Raw genomic sequence first — 22,846 nt, 5'->3', positions numbered from 1 at the left:
CAATTGTGGGCCCAACACGGATCCCTGAGGGACACCACTAGCTACTGACCGCCAACCAGAGAAGCACCCATTATTCCCCACTCTTTGCTTTCTATTAATTAACCAATCCTCTATCCATGCTACTACTTTACCCTTAATGCCATGCATCTTTATCTTATGCAGCGGCCTTTTGTGTGGCACCTTGTCAAAGGCTTTCTGGAAATCCATATATACCACATCCATTGGCTCCCCGTTATCCACTGCACTGGTAATGTCCTCAAAAACTTCCATTAAATTAGTTAGGCACGACCGGCCCTTTATGAACCCATGCTGCGTCTGCCCAATGGGACAATTTCTATCCAGATGCCTCGCTATTTCTTCCTTGATGATAGATTCCAGCATCTTCCCTACTACCGACGTTAAGCTCACTGGCCTATAATTCCCTGCTCTCTGCCTACCTCCTTTTTTAAACAGTGGCGTCACGTTTGCTAATTTCCAATCCACCGGGACCACCCCAGAGTCTAGTGAATTTTGGTAAATCATCACTAGTGCATCTGCAATTTCCCTAGCCATCTCTTTTAGCACTCTGGGATGCATTCCATCAGGGCCAGGAGACTTGTCTACCTTTAGCCCCATTAGCTTGCCCATCACTACCTCCTTAGTGTTAACAATCCTCTCAAGGTCATCACCTGTCATAACCTCATTTCTATCAGTCACTGGCATGTTATTTGTGTCTTCCACTGTGAAGACCGACCCAAAAAACCTGTTCAGTTCCTCAGCCATTTCCTCATCTCCCATTATTAAAACTCCCTTCTCATCCTCTAAAGGACCAATATTTACCTTAGCCACTCTTTTTTGCTTTATATATTTGTAAAAACTTTTGCTGTCTGTTTTTATATTCTGAGCAAGTTTACTCTTATACTCTAGGTGGGATTCTCCGCTACCCGGCGTGACGGGGGGTCCCGGCGTAGGGGAGTGGCGCCAACCACTCCGGGGTCGGGCCTCCCCAAAGGTGGGGAATTTTCCGCACCTTTGGGGGCTAGCCCCGCGCCGGAGCGGTTGGCACCAGATGACCGGCGCAAAAAACCGGCGCGGAAGAGAAAGAGTATACCCAGGGCACTGGACCGGAGTCTGAGCGGGGGGCCCCGATCGCGGGCCTGGCCACCGTGGGGGCACCCTCCGGAGTCCGATCGCCCCCCCCCCCCCAGGACCCCGGGGGCCCGCTCCCGCCGCCGATCCCGCCGCCACCAGAGGTGGTTCAAACCTCGGCGGCGGGAGAGGCCTCCCAGCGGCGAGACTTTGGCCCATCGCGGGCCGGAGAATCGCCGCAGGGGCCTCAGCGATCGGAGTGGCGTGATTCCCACCGCCGCCACCTCCCGGGTGGCGGAGAATCTCTGCCACGGCGGGGGCCGGATTTTCGGCAGCCCCAGGCGATTCTCCGACCCTCTATCTTACTCTTCTTTATAGCTTTTCTAGTAGCTTTCTGTTGCCCCTTAAATATTTCAAGACCCCTCTCCCCAGCCTACACCTGGAAAATGTCCAAGCAATTGAAAACAAGTTGGATGAACTTAACGCTAGACTTACCTCTCAGAGGGGTGTCAGAGACTGCTGTGTGCTCTGTTTCACAGAGACATGGCTCACCCCGCCTCACTGGACTGTACCATACAACCTGAAGGCTTCTCAGTTTACCACGTCATCAGGCAAAGCAAAGGGTGGAGGGGTTTGCTTCCTCATCAACCCCTCCTGATGCTTGGATGTGACGACCCTGGCGACCTACTGCTCCCCGGAACTGGATACCTGACCGTGAAGTGCCGCCCATATTATCTTCCACGTGAGTTGACTTCAGCCATTATCACAGTGGACTACATCCCACCTCAGGCAGAAGTGAGGAAGGTGCTGGACGAACTGTACACAGTTATAAACAATTATGAAACAGAACACCCAGAGGCTTTGTTCATCATGGCCGGAGACTTCAACAAGGCCAACCTCGAGGGTACTGTCAAAATTTCACCAGCACATCTCCTGTCCCACCAGGGGTGACAACACTTTTGACCATTGCTATTCAAAAATCAAGGGTGCCTAATGTTCCATCCCCCGACCGCACTTTTGGAAATCAGACCATAAGACGATGCTCCTTCTCCCGGCATACAAGCAGATACTCAAGCGGGAGAATCCAGCTCAGAAGGTCGTGCAGTGCTGGTCCGAGGAAACAGAAGAGCTCTTAGACAGTGGACTGGTCCATATTTAAGAACTCAGCGACCAACTTAAATGAGTATGCCACTACCGTCACAGACTTCATCAGCAAATGTGTGGATGACTGCATGCCAAAGAAAGCAGTACATACGTTCCCCAACCGGAAACCATGGCTCAATCACAAGATTGATTCCTTACTGATGGACAGGTCTGAGGCGTTCAAGGCAGAAGACCCTGACCTATACAAGAAATCCAGGTACGACCTCTGCAAAGCCATCTGAGATGCCAAGAGAGAATATCAAACCAAGCTAGAGTCACAGACAGACTCTCGGTTGTTGTGACAACATAACGGGCTACAAAGCAAAGCCGAGGAGTATCTCCGGCAGCAGTGCACCCCTCCCCGATGAACTCAATGCATTCTATGCTCGGTTCGAGCAGGAAACCAATAATCCGCTGTCGAGTGCCCCAGCAGCCCATAACTCACCCACACCCACCATCACAGCTTCCGAAGTCAGATCGGCCTTCCTGAAAGTGAACCTTCAGAACGCGATGGGCCCGTACGGGATCCCTGGTCGTGCACTCAGAGCCTGCGCGGACATCTTTAACCTGTCCCTACTCCACTCCGAGGTCCCCATTTTCTTCAAGAAGACAACCATCATACCGGTGCCAAAGAAGAACCAGGCAACGTGCCTCAATGACTACCGTCCGGTGGCCCTGACTTCAGTCATAATTAAGTGCTTCGAGAGGTTGGTCATGAAGTGCATAACCTCCATACTCCCAGAACGCCTTGATCCACTGCAATTTGCATACCGCCACAACCGGTCCACAGCAACCGCCATTTCCCTGGCCCTACAATCATCCTTAGAGCATCTCGACACCAAGGACTCCTACATCAAACTCCTATTTATTGACTACAGCTCCGCCTTCAACAGCACAATACCAGCCAAGCTCATATCAAAGCTCCAAAACCTAGGACTTGGCTCCCCACTCTGCAACTGGATCTTTGACTTTCTGAACCACAGACCACAATCAGTGAATGAACAACAACACCTCCTCCACAATAGTCCTCAATACCGGAGCCCCACAAGGCTGCGTACTTAGCCCCCTACTCTACTCCCTGTACACACACGACTGCGTGGCAAAATTTGCTTTCAGCTCCATCTACAAGTTTGCTGACGATACGACCATAGTGGGCCAGATCTCGAATAACGACAAGTCAGGATACAGGAGGGAGATAGAGAACCTAGTGGAGTGGTGTAGCGACAAAAATCTCTTCCTCAATGCCAGCAAAATTAAAGAGCTGGTCATTGACTTCAGGAAGGAAAGTACTGTACACACCCCTGTCAGCATCAACTAGGCCGAGGTGGAGATGGTTAGCAGTTTCAAATTCCTGGGGGTGCACATCTCCAAAAATCTGTCCTGGTCCACCCACATTGACGCTGCCACCAAGAAAGCACAACAGTGCCTATACTTCCTCAGGAAACTAAGGAAATTCAGTCCACATTAACTCTTACCAACTTTTACAGATGCATCATAGAAAGCATCCTATCTGGCTGAATCATAGCAACTGCTTGGCCCAGGACCGCAAGAAACTTCAGAGAGTCGTGAACGCAGCCTAGTCCATCACACAAACCTGCCTCCCATCCATTGACTCCATCTACACCTCCCGCTGCCTGGGGAAAGCGGGCAGCATAATCAAAGACCCCGCCCACTCGGCTTACTCACTCTTCCAACTTCTTACACCGGGCATGAGATACAGAAGTCTGAGAACATGCACGAACAGACTCAAAAACAGCTTCTTCCCCGCTGTTACCAGACTCCCAAATTACCCTCTTATGGACTGACCTCATTAACGCTACACCCTGTATGCTTCATCCGATGCCAATACTTATGTAGTTACATTGTATATCTTGTGTTGCCCTATTATGTATTTTCTTTTTTCCCCTTTTCTTCCCATGTACTTAATGATCTGTTGAGCTGTTCGCAGAAAAATACTTTTCACTGTACCTCGGTACACGTGACAATAAACAAATCCAATCCAATCCATTCTGGTACCCTTCCTCCGGCCGACGTGGAGCATCAACCCTAATCTAAATGGGCCAGAGGTCCAACACAGGTTTCAACAGACATGGACACGCCTCTGGACTTGGTGGGGTGAGAGAGGGGTGTTATAACTCCAGTGGAGGCTATGGGATGGGAACCATCAGGTTTCCTGTGCCCTCCGGGGAATATTAACGTTCCCTTAACTGGTGTAGCCCCTCTAGTAGAAAAACCCTGACCTGGATACAGATTGGGAAGGAGACCTTCCGGGGAGTGGTGATATTTGACTGTAACTAAGAATAAACCTCTTTGTGCTCTAAACTACTGCTTATGCGTACCTCTAATAACAAGGAGAAAAGAGTTTTACATTTTGAGATGTCTATGTTTGAATATAAAACTTTTCCTTTGGAAAAGGAGAACAATGAAGGTAAATCAAATGTTGATCTTTCCTTAAAGAAGAAAAATCTTAATTCCTGGGGCTACCTTGGTCCTTTGTTGAAGTTAGCTAGTAGAACGAGACGGAATCCTGGCTTCATATTTTCCTTTTCTGGAATTAAAATTATTTTAAAAAACGTGCCACTATTTTTTGAGCTCTCTTTATTTTTGATTGAATCTGGTGCGGCTTCCTTCCACTGAATTATTTGATTTTTTTTAAAAAACAAGGTCCATGACAAAGATTTGCTCCCTGAACACCCTGACCAGATATGGTCTACTGAAAATGCTTTACCTCCTCCCACTTCCAGAGCTTATTTTATCTGCTCTATGCATCCTCTGCTGATTCTCCAAGTCTCGCTATAGTCCAAGGGTTATCATAGCAACAGCTGGAACACAATGAATTGGAAACTAACTTGTAAATGTTTGATAATCTTATTTGGCCATGCAAGGTTTGGAGTTGAAGCGTTCCGCTCCAAAATAGCACCGTTAGCTTCAAGTCACTATCATGTGCTGAGTGAAAGCTTTATCTGCCTGCTCTGTGTGTTTCCATACGTTCACTGAAACCCGTTAAATCCCTCACAGGTATGACATCCAGAGCAAGTCACCTCATGCATGCATACCATTAACACTATTTTGGAGCTCTAGGGTCACTTGTGGCACTGATAAATGGGAACAAAGTATCAACTTCTCACCGCTTGAGTATTTCAAATACGCTGGCTGTTTAAGTGTTATACATTGTTTCCTATTAAGTTTCGCTACATTGGCTGAAGCTGAATGCTCTTTTTCTACAGCACAGAAGATTTTATTGGTACTGGTCAAACATAAAGGTTTGTACTTTATTGGGGGTGTTTTCTGCAGACCTACTCAATGAGACCCTGCTGTACTCAATGCATTATGAAAATCGCACATTCACCCTTTTTAGAATGTAATCTTGCAAACAAATGACTAAGATAGAAGATTTTGACAATAAGTGTGATAATAGTTAACAAATCAATTTTCTTGAAACAGCTAGAATCTGAATTGGCACTTCAGCATTTGAGCAAAAAGCAAAATTCTACACTGACTGTTCTGAATGGGTTGAAGACTAAAGACGGGATCGAAGGAATGCACAGCACTAGCAATTCTGTAAAGAACAGCACAGAAGATTCTAATGCAGAGCAGAAAATATGTAAAAAACTGGATGCTCTGAAAGAAAGACTAATGTTCTGGAACAACAGGCTGGATGAGTGAGTAAATTAGTTTATGACATGCATTGCATTATAATACCAAAGCTGCTTAATTTCTAAAACAATGTCTTTATGAAAGAAGTTTTTATGCTTTTTATTTTTTCAATAAATTTACTGAGTATGACATTGTGTAATTTCAATAACAATTGGCACTAAGTCAATATTAAATGGTATACAAACAGTCGTTTGGTAGTGTAGAACATGTTACCAATGCTTTTCATCTTGTGCTTATCAGGACAAATGCATGAATGACAAATTTCAAATAATTGCAGCAATTTATACTACAGGAAAAATGGGTGCTGATTGGTTGTCAAGTTAACTCTGATTGGCCAAGCCATTGCAATGGAGAAAGCAATAGGGAACCACAAGCTCCCGAGTAATTTACAAAAGGCGCAAAACACAAACCTATTCCTTTTGTTTGCATGGAATGAGTCTTTGCATAGGAATGTATGTTGCTTTTAGCAAGTGTAAATGTGCCAAGGTATGAGTTAGACTGATTACCTCAAATCGGTTGTTAGTGTAGCTATTAGTGTACACACGGCTGTTTGGAAATCAGCCAAACATCACCTCCCATCTGTTGCTTCACAGCGCCAGAGCCCCAGGTGCGATTCCCGGCTTCGGTCACTGTCTGTGTGGAGTCTACACGTCGTCCCCGTGTCTGCGTGCGTTTCCTCCGTGTCATGGAAATAATAATATTCAGAGGCTTTGAGCTTCATTTCAGGTTATTTATTTTGACACAATATCGTGGAGGGGCTGTAATGGTCGAAGACCACTCCAAGCAACCTGCCTTACAAGTTTAAGAGCATTCCTTTATGTGCCTGAAATACACCGCATAGGGGAGAAAAACAGCTCCTGGCTAGCCATGTTTATATGTTCTTCGTTCATTATCTAGTGTGTTTTTCTGTCTCTTGCGAAAACAACTCTAAAGCAACTTGCCAGTAGAATAAGGCTTCAGCTGCACAGCTTCAGTATTTGTTTACATTATTCAACCTTCCAAGTTTTGTTCAAAAGCAGTTAGAAAATATAGGCAAGCATTCCCATCATACTTTTAGCAAGTGCCATTTCTTTAATAGTAACTAGATATTAATGAATGCTCTAAGCGGGCAACTGATCCTCACACTAAATTCCCTTCTACACTCCGGGTGCTCTGGTTTCCTCCCACAAGTCCCGACAGATGTGCTGTTAGGTGAATTGGACATTCTGAATTCTCCCTCAGTGTATCTGAAGAGACGCTGGAGTGTGGCGATTTTCACAGCAACTTCATTGCAGTATTAATGTAAGCCTGCTTGTGACACTAATAATGATTATTATTATGACAGGTGACTATTTCAACTTTAAATTTTAAGTAATGCGGTTGTCAGCCTTGATTCAATAGTAGCACATGTGTTTCATAACCAAGTGCAATAAGCGATTATTATTATTAAAGTAGGCATCTGCACAATTTACAAACACCATCAAGGCTAACACTTCAGTGTGTTACTGAGGGAGTGCTGCACTATCAGGGGTATCATCATGACATAGTAAACTGACATACCGTCTGACCTCTCGGGTAGAATCTAAAAGATCCAAGAACAGCAGGGGAGTTCTCTCAACACCATGCTTTACCTAAATACTGTACCTGAACTTGACTCACTGTGAGCAAATGGTAGATCAGTATATTTTATAAATATTGTTGGGGATATGGTAATGCGATTGGCGTGAAACTGTCATGGCAGCTGCATGGGCAGCTGCATGGTCAGAATTATTTTAATTAAATGGTTGTGTGATTAATAATGGTTAATTAGAAATGACATTACATAAATAGCTTTGGGATCTGATTAGTTAAAGGGACAGTGATCTCTGCATCTGCTTTCTGATCCTGCAGTCCTACTGGTTGAATAGACCCAGTTACATTAGTGTGTTGCATTTACACAGGCACAAAATGTTAATAATACAGATAGCGTGACACATGCATTCTCAACAGTCTGAGAATATGCATAAATACACAAGACTCCCACAGTCCAAAGATGTGCGGGTTAGGTGGATTGGCCATGCTAAATTGCCCGTAGTGTCCTAAAAAGTAAGGTTAAGGGGGGAGGGGGTTGTTGGGTTACGGGTATAGGGTGGATACGTGGGTTTGAGTAGGGTGATCATTGCTCGGCACAACATCGAGGGCCGAAGGGCCTGTTCTGTGCTGTACTGTTCTATGTTCTATGTTCTATGATGTACTAACCTAATATTTTGTTGTTTTTTTTGTTAACATTATATCAAATGCAAATATTCATTTTGTCATCCCAAAATGAAATAATTCCACTCTGACTTCTTTACAGAACTGAAGCAAGGTATCAGACTGAAGTAACACCAATAACTGAGTTTTTAAATTTGAGTGTTCTATTTCTGTTAATCGAACTGGAAACCGTGGGAAATATTCGCTTTGAGGAAGGCACGCCCTCTGATGTATGGTATGGTGATAACAACGAAATTCTTAGCAAAAGCCTTGTGTTACTTAATAACTACATTTCAAATATTATTTGGGGCAATAATAACAAAAGTGCTGAACAGAATCATTCCTAAACTCTTGCAACTTGATGTAGATATGCTATTCCAAGCTAATGCTTGTACGATATATTTTAACTGGCTCCTTGGAATGACAGCATTTATTTGATCTTTAGTAGGATATGATATGCATTTGTCTGTCAAGTCTCATTGAAATTCTCTAGTATTCCTGTTGTATTGCTCATACTGAGTAATAAGTTTTCCAATGATATGCACTTTATACTCAATGGTATAGTATTGTTTGCAAAAAAAATACAACAAATGAAAGAGCACTGCAGGTATTCATGATCCCAGAGCCAACTGAGTCACTTTCAATGAAACAATGGGGGCTAAATTATCAGACCCTGAAAACAGGCATGGGGATTATGAAGTGTAATGAACCAGTGTCTGTTGTTTTGGATAGCATGCTGCTTGCTAATTTTCATGATTGCTGCCGAGCGAAATAAGTTGCTGAATAGCAGCACACCTAAGCTGGGGTCAAGGTTCATGAGAGGTAGCACCATTTCTGGTGATTCTGAAACAATTTAATATGACAATACCCTGAAACCCAATCTTCCTTCTTCCATCCTAATCCCTCTTCAACCCACAATCTCTCTTGATTTCAAACGACAGATATTTTGCTCCACCATGCTTCACCACAACGGTTAGACAATAGCTTAGAGGTGGGATCTGCGCATGGTGAGATACCGGGCAGCCAGGGTGTGGACGAAGGTTGGTGCAGGTGCCAGCAAAGTCATTCAGGAGTTCTGAGAATTCAGCAGAGAATTTCGATGAGGCTTGACATTCTTGGCCCATTGCCATGCCTGCCAGAAAGCCTTCATGCAGTGTCAAGAAGAATGGGGGAGTTCAGCACCAAATTGGCATGGGACTTTGTGCATTGCTTGGTGCCAACTTTTTCCAGTAGCCAGCCCAGAGCAACTAATTCTAAAGGACATGCTTGAGTCCGCAGGATTTAGTCTGCATAATCGAGCTTCTCACATCTTCATTTTGCACATTCATTGACTCAAACCAGCATCTCATGGCTGATTTCACAGCTTGCATTGCATCCTAAGTAGATGCTATCAAATCTCTAGGTATTGCAAAGGAATCTCCCGGGGCCAGCGCAAATCCTGCCCCTGCCGTGGCTGGAATTCTCCGCCACCCGGGAATTGGCGGGAGCGGGAATCACGCCCCGCCGTTCAGCGTGCCCCCCCCGCGCCGATCGGCGAGCCCCCTGCGACAATTCTCTGGCCCGTGATGGGCCGAAGTCCCGCTGCTGAGAGGCCAATCCCGCTGCCGTGGTTTCAACCACCTCTGGTGGCGGCGGGATTGGCGGCGCGAGAGGGCCCCCGGGGTCCTGGGGGGGGCACGGGGTGATCGGACCCCGGGGGGGTGCATTCCACGGTGGTCAGGCCCGCGATCGGGGCCCACCGATCGGCGGGCGGGCCAGTGCCGTGGGGGCACACCTTCTCTTCCGCGGCCACCACGGCCTCCACCATGGCATAGGCGGAAGAGAACCCCCCTACCGCGCATGTGCCGGTGGTGACGTCAGCGGCAGCTGATGCACCGGAGCATGCGTGAACCAGCGAAGGCCTTTCGGCCAGACCCGACGGCGGGCGGCGGGCGTCAAAGGCCGTTGGCGCCGGTTTTGGCACCAGTCGGCGTGGCGCCAACCACTCCGGCGCGGGCCTAGCCCCCAAAGGTGCAGAGCATTCCGCACCTTTGGGGAGGCCCGACGCTGGAGTGGTTGGCACCACTCCGCTACGCTGGGACCCCCCCGCCCCGCCGGGTAGGGGAGAATCCCGGCCCATATATATATTTAATGCGGCAAGTTTTAATGGAAGAGCTATCAGCGCATACTGTGATGATGCTTCCACCTCCTTCACATTTGTAATTAGGCTCCTGAAAACACATAATTCTTACATAAAACAAAAGAAATGCCGGAAATATTTAACAGGTCCAATGGTATCGGTGGAGAGCAAACAGAGTTAACATTTCTGGTCTGTGACCTTTAATTAAATAAAAGGTCACTCACCTGGAATGTTAATTCTGTTAGACCTGTTGAGTATTTGCATCATTTTCTGTTTTTATTTCAGATTCCAGCACGTGCAGTATTTATATTTGTGTCAGTCATGTAGAATGCCTGCCTGGCCCAAATCATCTTCCTTAACAGTCTTTTGATGACACAATCTATCTACATTGCCCACCTACCTCTCCTTTGAATATAAAAGAGAATGTATCCTTTGAACAAAAGCCCTCATGTTACAGATGGGCAATAAAATAATTAAACATAATTATACTGGAACGTTGGGGCACAAAGTTCAATCAGGTACTGACAATTCTAGCAGATATACCTCCATGTTAATGGTGCAGGAAGTGCTGGTGGCCGCTTCGTACACAAGTCTTTGCTGATGATCGAGAGGAGTCTGATGAGGCAGTAATCGGCTGGATTAGATTTCTGCTTTTTGTGGATAGGGCATACTTGGGCAATTTGGCAGTGTCAACCTGGCACCTTGCCAGCTGGCATTGCAACCTGGGCACCTTGGCAGTGCAACCTGGACACCCTGACAGTGCCACCTGGGTGCCAGCCAACTAATAAGTGATCCCGCCCACAATGAGCGAAATTTACATCACAACATCTCGGAAGATCGCGTTAGACCTTGCGAAGTGTTGCGAGCCAGGTAGACCCCAGGAGCGGGGTCTCCGGCTTTTATCAGCGACGCTACGCCGTGGCGAGGTGCTTTTTGGGCGCATAGTGGCCGATGGACCGAGCCCATTTTTTTGGCCTTTTACTATTTGCAGATTATTGGTAGTTTGCTTTTTGCAGTTCTATTTGTAACTTTGCAATTTATCATCAATAGTTTAACCACTTGTCCAATTTTATTAAAGATTAGTGATTTGTTGCTTTATTTCATTTGAGGCAAGATTTTTTACTCAATGAGCACTTGCTATTTTGACATTTCCCACCTGTCACATTTTTGTTTATGTATTGTGCTAGTGTCCCCTGGCTCTGGGACAGAATAAACTTATCAGATTCCAACGTGAAGTCTCGATTTTGAAAAAAGAGTTTCATTAAGCTGACAAGTTTTTCTGGAGCTTTATGAAACTCGCCTGTCAGTAGATGGTTGCTGTAGTATTGCATGAAGCAGAATATTAAAACAGCTTTTAAGTGCCAGTCATGCAAGACATAAAAGGCATTACTTTATATCAATCGATACATATACAATTTATTTAAATATTGTCCAGGCAAGATGCTTTTTTTTGTCAGGCAGAATTTTACAATTTCAAAATTTCCAAGGAATGAATTAGTTTCCTGTGTTTCAAATTTCAAATTAAAATTGTGCTACAAAAAATGTCTGTGGCATATTCTGAAATTATTTTATGGTAGCACAGGTTTGAATGAGTATCGCTGGCAAGGGGCACTTTGCCTCCCACGCTAGCACAGGCCATAATCTCATTGGTACTCAATAAAGACAAAGACACGACGGAATGTGGATCATATAGACCCATTTCGCTGCTGAATATGGATGCGAAAATATTCGCAAAGGTCCTGGCTAAAATGATGGAGAACGCTGTAGTGCAGGTGGTCACTGAAGATCAAACAGGTTTTGTCGCGGGTAGGCAATTCACTGCGAACATCAGGAGGACGATGAACGTAACAATGCCCCTCCCCACCTCAATATCTCCTTGAGGTACTGGAACAGTTTGGGCTAGGAGCAGGATTCACCGCCTGGGTGAGAGTCCTGTGCAACGCTCCCAAGGCGAGCATCGAACCAACACCACCAGCTCTGAATACTTCCAGCTACAAAGAGGCACAAGACAGGGATGCCCATTGTCCCTGCTCCTGTTTGCATTAGCAATCAAACCCCTGGCGATAGCCCTACAGGGCACGAAAAACTGGAAGGGTATCCGAAGAGGAGACAGAGAGCACAGAATCTCATTCTATGCACATGACCTGTTCCTGTACGTCTCAAAACCATAGGAAAGACTGAAAGCAATCGTGCGGGTCCTAAAAGAGTTTGCAACCTTCTCAGGTTACAAACTCAACCTGGGCAAAAGTGAGGCATTCCCAGTGAACCCAAATGGGGGAGGGACAGAGCTGGAGGGACTCCCGTTCAAAATAGCCAAAAACAGATTCTGACACCTGGGGTCGAAATAGCCAGAAACTGGACACAGATCCACAAATGGAACCTGACCAGCCTGGTGGAGGAAGTCAAAAAGGACCTACAGAGCTAGGACGCACTCCCACTCTCCCTGCCGGGGAGAGTGCAGACGATCAAAATGAACGTGCTGCCGAGGTTCCTTTGTCCAGAACCTAGATAATTTAATTATGGCATTTGTGTGTGGGGGGCAAGAATCCAAGCATCCGCAAATCAACACTGCAAAGGAAGGAAATTAAGGGAGGCTTGGTATTGCCAAACCTGCAAAATTACCACTGGGCAGCAACAGTGGAAAGAGTGAGGGAATGGGTGCAAGAACCCAACTCAGAGTGGGTACAGATGGAGGAGGCCTCCTACAAGGGAACAACCTTCTGGGCACTTGCCATGGCAGCATTCCCATCCCCATCGGCGAAATACACATCGAGCCCAGTGGTAATGGCCACACTGAAAACGTGGGGCCAACTAAGACTGCACTTTGGGCTGACCAAAATGGCACCCATCTGCGGTAACCACAGATTCCCGCCAGCCATGCTAGACGCAACATATTAAAAAATGGAGACAGGATGGGGAATGCTGACGCTAAGGGATTTCTACGTAGGGCACAGACTGGCAACCTTGAACGAACTGATGGAGGAATGGGAACTGCCAGCAGGACAGGAAATGAGACACTTACAAATAAAACACTTCCCCCGCTAAGAGACAGTAGGATACCCTTGGGCCCCTGAGATCACACTATTAGAGGACCTGATGACCACGGACAGTAAGGAGAGGGACTCTATGGGAAAATATACGGACAGCTACTGGACAGAGCCAGAACACCACTGGAAATGACCAGACGGAAATGGGAGGATGAGCTGGGACAGAAGTGGGGTGGGGACTCTGGAGCGAATCACTGAGGGCCAACTACACCTCCTCCTGCACAATACTCAGCCTCATGCAGTTCAAAGTGGTGCACAGAGCACACCTGACCAGAACCCGAATGAGCAGATTCCTCCCGGAGGTGGAGGACAAATGTCAGCAGTGCCAGTGTGGTCAACCAAAACCACACGTTCTGGGCATGCCCCAAACTTGCTGGGTTCTGGACAGCCTTCTCCGAGGCAATGTCCAAGGTTGTGGGGGTGAGGGTGAAGCCATGCCCAAATGTGGCAATCTTCGGGGTATCAGAGCAGCCAGAGCTACACATGGGGAAGAAGGCCGACGGCCTACCTTTCCCTTCCCTAATCGCACGCTGGAGAATCCTGCTCGGCTGGCAAACAGCAGCACCACCCACAGCTGCAGACTGGCTAACTGACCTTTCGGAATCGGAGGAAGGCTTCCTTACTGCATGGGGGCAATTTGTTGGTATGTTCCAAAACCTGTTTGAGGTGAACAACAGCCAGTAGAGGGGGAAAATGGAAGGATTAGAGAGGGAAAAAACAACAGACTAGGTGGAACGCCAGGGATGCACAACCCAGGGGGAGAGGGGGGAAAGAAGGCAGAGTCTGAGACGGACAAAGAGGAACAACACGGGGGGGGGGGGGGGGGGGCAAACTCCCCCCCCCCCCCCCCCCCCAACTCATCCACAAGAAAAAACACGGCTGAAGCCGAAAAAGGGAGAACAGAAAGGTGGGCGGCAAAGCGGGGGGAGCAAGGAGAAGGGGCAGCACCCCCCTGAACGACCAAGGAAGATAGCAAGGGGGATGGGTGGGGGGAGTCGGGGAGGGGTTAGGGAAAGGGGTGCTGTGGTGGGTTGGGGGGGTGACACGCTAAACTAGACAGAAGCAGTCTCTAAATAAAGTAATGTAAGACAAAAGCCTTTTTTTCTTTACACTGTACAATAAATAAACACGAACGTCAATGTACATAATGTCGAAAATGCCAATTAAAAGATTTTTTTTAAAAAAAGGTTTGAATGAGTAAACTTGAAACCAATGCGTGAAGATATAAACAAATATAATTTCCTCCTCTTGACAGGTTCACTTCCTGCTATGATGTGATCTTATCTCGATTTTGTGCTTGGGACTTCAAAAAACTTGGAGTGACGGGGTTAAAAATAAATCGCATAATCAGAGTTCACAATCGAATGCTGAGACTGAAATATGAGGATAAGATCCAATCCATTTTGAGCAAAGAAGGATCAACATACAAATCAGAGTGCGTTATATTAATTCCATGTTTTTCTGAGTAAACTTTTTAATTACATCCCTAACAAATTTTGCTTTGCAGAAATCCCCTACTAATTTAGAACAAAGCAATTATTCAAAACACATCACTCTGAGAAAGAACTTCAGCTTTCACAGCCTCGCAATACCACAAAGCGTTTTACAGCCAATGAAGTCATTTCGAAGTGCAGTCACTATTGTGTTGTAAAGAAATACATACAAAGATACTGCAGCTCTGACAAAGAATAATCCAGGCTCAAAATGTGAGCTTTGTTCTCTCACCACAGATGCTGTCAGACCTGCTGAGATTTTCCAGCCTTTTCTGTTTTTGTTTCAGATTTGCAATAAATTTCTTTTATCTACATATTCTATGTTTTTTTTTACAGTGTAAGCAAACTAAGATGCCTTTTAATAACTGTCCTTCCAGGCGTATGTGACCATGTTTATTATCTGGGGTGTTTGGTTAGGTTTTGGTGACTGCTAAGGATGATCTGCACCCGGAAAGTTTTGCTGTAAATAGGACAGGATAGCATAGATTGAGAGTTTTGGGCAAGTTGATGGCTCAGGATTTCTTCTCGAATAACCCCATGAGGCCCACAGGGATAACCTGATCGATCTTCCCGTGGGACTCCTGGAATACGTGTTTCCCCGCGAGTGAGCAGAGGCCCACCCAGCTGGGACTCATAATTATCTTGCATAAAGGCTGGCCTGGACAGGGACTGGCATGTTGGTAGTCCCGACTGAACTGATGCAGAGTGTATTTTCCGCTGTAGCTGTAGTTTCTTTTGGCCGTGAATAAACTACTTGGCCTCCTGGTCTTTATACTGGCGACAGGGTGAAAAACTGTAATTACAAGTCACAGTATTCCAGCCGCAGCAGGATATTGGCATGCGCTGTTTGACAGAATTTTGAAAAATGCCGCTCTTTGGGACATTAGTGGCCTTCGATGCAGGCCTGGAAGATTGGGCCCAATATGATGAGCGAATGAGGTACTTTTTCCAGGCTAACAGCACCAGTGGAGAGGACTGACAGAATGTAATCCTCCTGACTGTCTGCGGGGACCCAACCTTCAGCATAATTAAAAACCTCACGTACCCGGCTGCCTGGTTTCAAAGTCCTTTGATGAGTTGGTGGGATTGGTATCTAACCATTATGACTGAAACTGTCTGTGATTATGCAATGGTACTAATTCAATACAGCTGTGTGGACTCCAGGGGAGTCAGTCACAGACTTTCAAACTCTACTCCAAAGGCTGCTGGGTATTGTGAGTTTGGTCCATCCTTTTCAGAGATCTTAAGGGACTGCTTGCTATATGGGATTAATAATGTGGCCACTAAGAGAAAGTTGATGGCAGGGCCTACTGGACTTGAAGAGAGCAATTGAGCTACCCTGTCCTGTGAGAACACTGAGAAGGGGGTTCAGGAACTCCAAAGGTCCGTTGGCTATAGTGTCCATAGTGTTGGTTGACCCCCGTACAAAAATACAGCGCCCTCTCAGGGCAGTGCTCGTATGAGCAGATCACGACCAAAACAGCAACCAACTGTGCAATATCTCGTCCGAACTTGATGGTCAGGGGCCACCTCATTGCACCTCCCCAGAGGACGACGGCGAGTACCAGCGACAGTGCCAAGCGTGGCAGCCAAGGCCAGCAGAATTGGCAAAGAACACGCCGCCCTGGGCAGACAATAAGGTCACCTCAAGCCAGACCCTTGCATGTGGCTCACCCGGAGGAGGATACTAGTTGCAGCTGAATTGTATCACGACCCCTAAAGTGGCACCGATTCGGATCAAACTGCAATTCTACTAATGGAGATAGACACGGAGGCTGTTATCAGTCAACAGACCTTCTGCTGGTTTCACACAGGAATCAGGCCATTAAGTCTGCATGATATCAAGGCCAAATTGGCAACATATATGGGGGAACCACTGAACACTATTGGAACCACCGTGACCCAAGGGCAGCAGGCAAATGTTCCGGATGGACACCAGCCGCTTCTACAAGTTCCTCAAGAGGTATCTGGCAATATTCCAGGAGTAAGTATTCCAGGAGGGCCTGGGTAAAATAAAAGGGGCCCAGGCGTGAATTTATGTCAACCTGGAAGCCCAGCCCAAATACTTCAGAGCACAACCGATCCCCTACACCAGCGTTTTTCAAACTTTTTTTCCGGGGACCCGGTCAACCTTTGGCCGACTAAGTCGTCTCATACGAGCACTGCCCTGAGAGGGCGCTGTATTTCTGTACGGGGGTCAACCAACACTGTGGACACTATAGCCAACGGACCTTTGGAGTTCCTGAACCCCCTTCTCAGTGTTCTCACAGGACAGGGTAGCTCAATGGCTCTCTTCAAGTCCAGTAGGCCCTGCCATCAACTTTCTCTTCGTGGCCAACCATGCCGGCCAACCATCGTGACCCACCATTTTTGCTTACCTTTAATACGACAGGTGAACCTGCTTGGTCCACACAATCGCACTTGCTTTGTCATTCAATGTTACATTTCTGTATGGGTTGTTCATCAGTGGTCCTGGATCTCACACCAGCATTGCTTTGTCCATTCTGGACTCTCCTGAACAGCTCACATCACCACTGCCTTGTCCTGTTGTGGATTCTCCTGAACAGCTCACACTACCACTGCTTTGTCCTGCTGTGGATTCTCCTGAACAGCTCACACCACCACTGCCTTGTCCTGTTGTGGATTCTCCTGAACAGCTCACACCACCACTGCTTTGTCCTGCTGTGGATTCTCCTGAGCCACTCCAGCAGGTTTAGTTGTGAGATCCTGGCCTGTTTGTGTCTCTGGCCCTCTCTTCCTTATTACAAAGCAATCCATTAAAAAATTTACAGTCCTGTTGCTTGTTTGCTGCTGACAAAATGGAGGAATCGCAATCGCACCCAGAGCACATGACTTATTCTCTGCCGTCGCTTCAGGCAGGAAGACTGCATTGGATTTTTAAAAAAATCTTCTCCTGGGTCAGCGCGCTGACGTCAGGACGAGGCGGTGTTTCTTGCTGGACTCTGGGCATGTGCACTGATGAGCGGAAACGAATGCGCAGTGCGCCTGCATTCAGAAAGCCTCTCGCGGCTGTCATTTTTAAAGCCGGTTATAACCAACATTTTAAAAAGCCGGCCGCTGAGGCTGTTGCGCATTAATATCCACAATCGGGAAAGCCCGGTGTTGAAGTCGGATAAGTCGATTTGCTTCTGCAGTGATTATAAAATGACTGTGAACAACCTCCCATCTGGACCTATATCCCATGCCGCGTGTGGAGGATTTGTACGTGAAACTGGGTAAGGGCCACTTGTTTACAAAACTGGATACGAGAAACGCATAGCTCCAGTTGGAGCTGCACACCGCATCTTGAGAGTACATGACCATAAATACCCACAGGGGTCTATATGAGTATACTCAACTCCCCTTCGTGGGTCTCTTCTGCTTGTGCAACATTCCGGAGAGTGATGGAACGCATCCTCCAAAGTGCCAGTATGCCTGGATAACATGCTCATTACAAGGGCACTGAGAAGGAGCATTTAGACAATCTGGGCAATTCACCCAAGTGGGTGTCTGCCTGAAGAGAGGCAAATGTGTCTTTCAGTCGAAGACAATCTGGGCTGCCGCATGGACAAAAGTGGCTTGCGCCCAGTGGAGGGAAAGGTCCAGGCCATAAAGTGGGGCTCCGACACCAGAAAACATGGTCAAAGTGAGATAATTTTTGGGGCTCATAGATTATTATGGGACGTTTATCCTGAATTTGGCCACCCTGCTTGGGTTGTGAGGGCGAACCCCGAGCAAACACAGGGAGAATGTGCAAACTCCACGCGGTCAGTGACCCAGGGCCGCAATCGAACCTCGGACCTTGGCGCCGTGAGGCAGCGTTGCTAACCACTGTGCCATCGTGCTGCCATTATGATCCTTCCTGGCCACTCGTCATCACGTGTGACGCCACCCCATATGCCATTAATGGGACGATGGCACGGAACACCCTACAGCGTTCTCTTCCAGAACTCTGGCACATGCAGAGTGCCGCTACACCCAGAGAGAGATAGAAGGCCTGTCCATGATATATGCAGTGAAAAAATTTAATCAGTATGTCTACTTGCAGCATTTTTTTCATTATCGCAGACCATAAATCTTTGCTTGCTCCGTTCAAGGAGGACAACGGGAGTCCCCTTGGCCTCGGCCTGAATCTAGCACTGCTCCTTATTATTAGTGGCATTTCAGCATCGCCCGGGGTTGCAAATAGTACATGCTAACGCCCTCAGTCGTCTCCCACTGCCTGTGAACCTGCCTCTCTTCCAGTGACAAAGTAATGGCGACACTCAACTTCATGAATGTGCTGCCAGTGACAGCTGCACAGATTCATACATGGACAAAGAGAGATTCCACACTGGGGAAACTTTGCCTCATTAGTTTACATGGTAGATTACAGGGAATTGTTTTGGAGAAAACATATTGTACAAGGTCAGAACCTGAGAGAAGACCGTATGTAAACATGTGGATCACCTCAAGGGCAGAGGGCGACCTCGGAGGAAACCGCACCAGAGACATCTGTACCTCCACTGCCTTTGGGACATCCATGTAATCGAGGGGTGCAACTCGCCGTGTACATGGAAGCATCCGCACTCATGGACGACGCAGGGCCAGGGTCAAACCCCTGGCAGTGTCCCTCCGTCATCCATCTCGGAAAAGATGATCAACGAATCGCTGCACGCCACCCGACCCAGACCCACCAATGGCAGAAGCACAACCGCGTGCAAAGCGGCAAAGAAGGCCTTCTCAGATGGCTACTGAAGAGGAACTTCTGGACTTGTGGGGGGGGGGGGGGGGGGGGGGGCGATTGACTGGCATAATAACCCCCACTAGGTCCACAGGGAATACACTAGTAAATGTCTTGATGGAACTTGTGGCATATATACAGCGGCGTGCAGAGGTCTGGTGATGCCTGGGGCCAATCTAGATTATATGCCCCAAAGACTCAAGTATATGGCCTAATATACTGAGAAATATTATGAGAAAGGAAAACATTTTGAATATATAAACACAGATGAAACATGAAATAAACGCTTTATTCGATTTTAATATTAATCAATCAAATTTATTAAGTTATTTTCCCCAAATGATACCTCCTGTCACAAAACACCTGAACTACTTCACTTTTTACATCAGCTGTGAGAAATTCTTTTTCAATGCTTATTAAAGCCAGGTTGGTCAGTCGCTCCTGTGACATAGAAGACCTCAGATATGTTTTTATTAATTTCAGTTTTGAAAATGACCTTTCACAGCTTGCGACTGAAAATGCAATTGTAAGCAGTAATCTGTATGAAACACACAGCGTCGGAAAGACATCCCTCCCATACTGCAGTAAAGACTCCAGAGCATCTTTAGGATCAGGGGGAACTCTATTCCCTCCAGCTTGAAGGAGCATCACAAAATCAATAATTTCGTCATATAACTGAATTGCAACCACATCATTGTCATAATAATTTGCAAAGTCTGAACATTCCTTTTTTAATTTCTCTCTTTCTTGTTCATCTTCAATCACTACTGAATTCAAGTTCAGAAGAAAAGAAAATCGGTCACTGAGTCTTTGAAGACGGACACTGCGGTCTTCAATTTCAGTTTTTAATCTGTTCACAATCTCTACCATTACTCTATTCATTTCTTCTTGTGCCGTCAGTCCACTATCTTTTGCTGACTCTCCAGGCATTCTTCTTCTTCTCCTTGTTCGTGCAATTGGTATTCCCCAATTTTCACAATATTCATTGGCTAAATCTATTGCATTGTGGATAATTTCGTCATTCTTCAAATTCAAGATATGAATAAGTCCTCTCAGATCACAAGAAGCTTCATGGAACCCCATTTTCGGATCCTGCAAACGTTTTGAGACTTTCTCCACTGATGATAAAACTGAGTACCAAAAATTTAATAAAGCTATAAACGGGAACTGTTGAATAGAGTTAAGTAGCGATCCTGCATCAGATTTAGTTTCCCTTGAAAATTCTCCTTCCAGCAGGTGTTGAAGGCTTGCAATAACGTTGTCACACTCTTCGTGGATTACTTGCACAGCATCATGGCTGGAACTCCATCTTGTGTCACACTGTCTTTTCACAGTCCGAGTGACAAATGATTTTAAGACTTCCCAACGAGAAGTAGATGAAGAAAAAAAAGTAAAGAGTTTTTCTAGAATGCCAAAAAATGTAACAACAACAGGTTGCACCTCACTTGCATGGACACAGGCCAAATTGAGGCTGTGGTTCTCGCAGTTCACAAACACAGCTTTTGGGTTAACTTCAAGAATTTTTTGTTGAACACCTCCTCTCACTCCAGCCATAACTGCTGCGTTATCATATGCTTGACCACGACAGTCATTCATGGAAATTTTGTCTTCTTCCAATTTTTCCTGAATTTTATTTACCAGGCTGACTGCATCTTTCGTGTTGACTTGAAAAAATCCCAGAAATGTCTCCTTTATTTCTACTTTTCTGTTTTCATCAATATGAACGTAACGCAGAATTTCAGAAACCTGATCTTCATGGGCAATATCTGGAGTTGAATCCAGCATTATGCTAAAATATTTTGCGTCCTTAATTTCGGAAATTATATTTTTCTTGACAGTTTCACCAAGAAGATTGATTATTTCGTTTTGAATTCTGTTGGACAAGTAGGTGACACTTTTTGGTTTCTCTTTCCCGCTCTGCAAGTGTTTTGCTAAGATGTCATCATATTTGGCCAAAAGTCTGATTGTTGCTAGAAAGTTTCCTGTATTTTCACTGACTGTCTCCCCTGGCTCTGATAGCCCAGGTATTCCTTCTCCTCGATGTCCACGATACGCCAGATTCTGTTTTGCCAGAAAGGATATAACCTCGACAATCCGTTCAGTTATAGCTTTCCATCTTTTCTTTTCAGCAGACATTTGCTGTTGAAGTTCAGCATCTTTCGTAGTTGAATGATGGAGTCGAACTACAAGGTTCAGGTATTCCCTCATGTGAGCTCTATGAGAAGGGCTTTTCTCATGGTCAGGTATTGTTGGATTTAATTTTCTCCAAGTGGAGAAACCGTCTTCCTTTCCAAAGTTTGACACAGACAACAAATGCTCCTTTGAAAACAAAAAGCAAACAAAACAGTAGCATGCTTTCCGATATGGAGAGTATAACAACCATTTTCTCTCCACAATTTCTCCGTTTGTGGAAACTTTATCAAACCACTGTTTGGAAAATGATCTCCCATCCTTCTCAGCAAATGGACCACTTTTATTCTGATATCTTTCAGGGCCATGTTGTAATATTGTCATCTTCAAATGATCTGGAATCGGTTTCTTCAAACAGCCAAAATCGCTTCTTTGCAAAAATATGCAAATATCTTCTTTATTTTCTTCACATGGATCATCATCCTGACAACGAGACTGAGGAGAGAGAGTATTATGTTCTGACCGAGCTGAATCCGTATCAGAAAAATCCTTCTCTGCACCCACTTCATCTTTTACTTCTCCAGGTTCTACTATTTCTTCTTTACTTCTTTTTATCCATGCATCTAATGCCCCTCTTTGATGGGACTCTTCTTCGACTCTGGCCCTCTTTTTTTTCCTGTTCTGTGCTCCACTCGCTTGTACACGAAATACTCGTAACATTTCATTTTCTATCTCAAAAACCGTAAGACGCATGAGAAAATGGGAAGAAAATGGTAAACAATCGGTCAGTTGCAGACGGATAAACCATATTTCATTTCTTTGTTCCTTCGTATCAAATTATTTCACACTGATTCTCCACTGATAATTTTGTGCAATTTATATCATAGACTTGCAAATTAGTGGTATCTGTATTCGAATATTAGCATGTTAAGGAATAAATGTCTCCTATTCCGAGATTAAATGCCATAGCAGTCCTCTGATCATCCAGGCTTCACTCTTACTACATCCCACGTAACTATTTCATTAAATATCGCCAAAAAACCTATAAAAACCGTAGTTGCACCTGTTCTAGAGCTATTCACTGACCTGAGTAGGTAAAAGAACTAATCTAGATGCACAAAAAGCTGAAGAAAAGACGAGTTATGACTCGAGAAAACGCAGGAACGAACAGCCACGTCTGCTTGTTGCTTTTGATGGTTGCACCACGTACATCATGCGCATGCGTGTGGGGGGGATGGGGAGAAGGACCATTTTC

The 22,846-nt window shown here is 45.9% G+C and overlaps 1 protein-coding gene across 9 annotated transcripts in view; it reads left to right on the top strand.

Moving 5' to 3' along the window:
* The window catches only part of lrrc9 (leucine rich repeat containing 9), a 276,603-nt gene that overhangs the window by 81,006 nt on the left and 172,751 nt on the right, over nt 1-22,846 (top strand). For 8 of the 9 annotated variants that reach the window (XR_005457781.1, XR_005457782.1, XM_038775851.1 and 5 more), the window contains 3 exons: nt 5,656-5,873; nt 8,183-8,314; nt 14,501-14,680. Coding sequence is in view for 7 of the 9 variants with exons in the window: in XM_038775851.1 (XP_038631779.1) it covers nt 5,656-5,873; nt 8,183-8,314; nt 14,501-14,680 (530 nt within the window). In the remaining 2 variants the exon portion in view is untranslated. The remainder of the gene's footprint in view (nt 1-5,655; nt 5,874-8,182; nt 8,315-14,500; nt 14,681-22,846) is intronic. The other variant, XM_038775862.1, reaches the window with a different exon arrangement.

Source organism: Scyliorhinus canicula, chromosome 2, assembly GCF_902713615.1.
Source record: "Scyliorhinus canicula chromosome 2, sScyCan1.1, whole genome shotgun sequence".
Classification (NCBI taxonomy): Eukaryota; Metazoa; Chordata; class Chondrichthyes; order Carcharhiniformes; family Scyliorhinidae; genus Scyliorhinus; species Scyliorhinus canicula.
The sequence above is the reverse complement of the archived record's forward strand: the minus strand, read 5'-3'. Positions and strand labels throughout refer to the sequence as shown.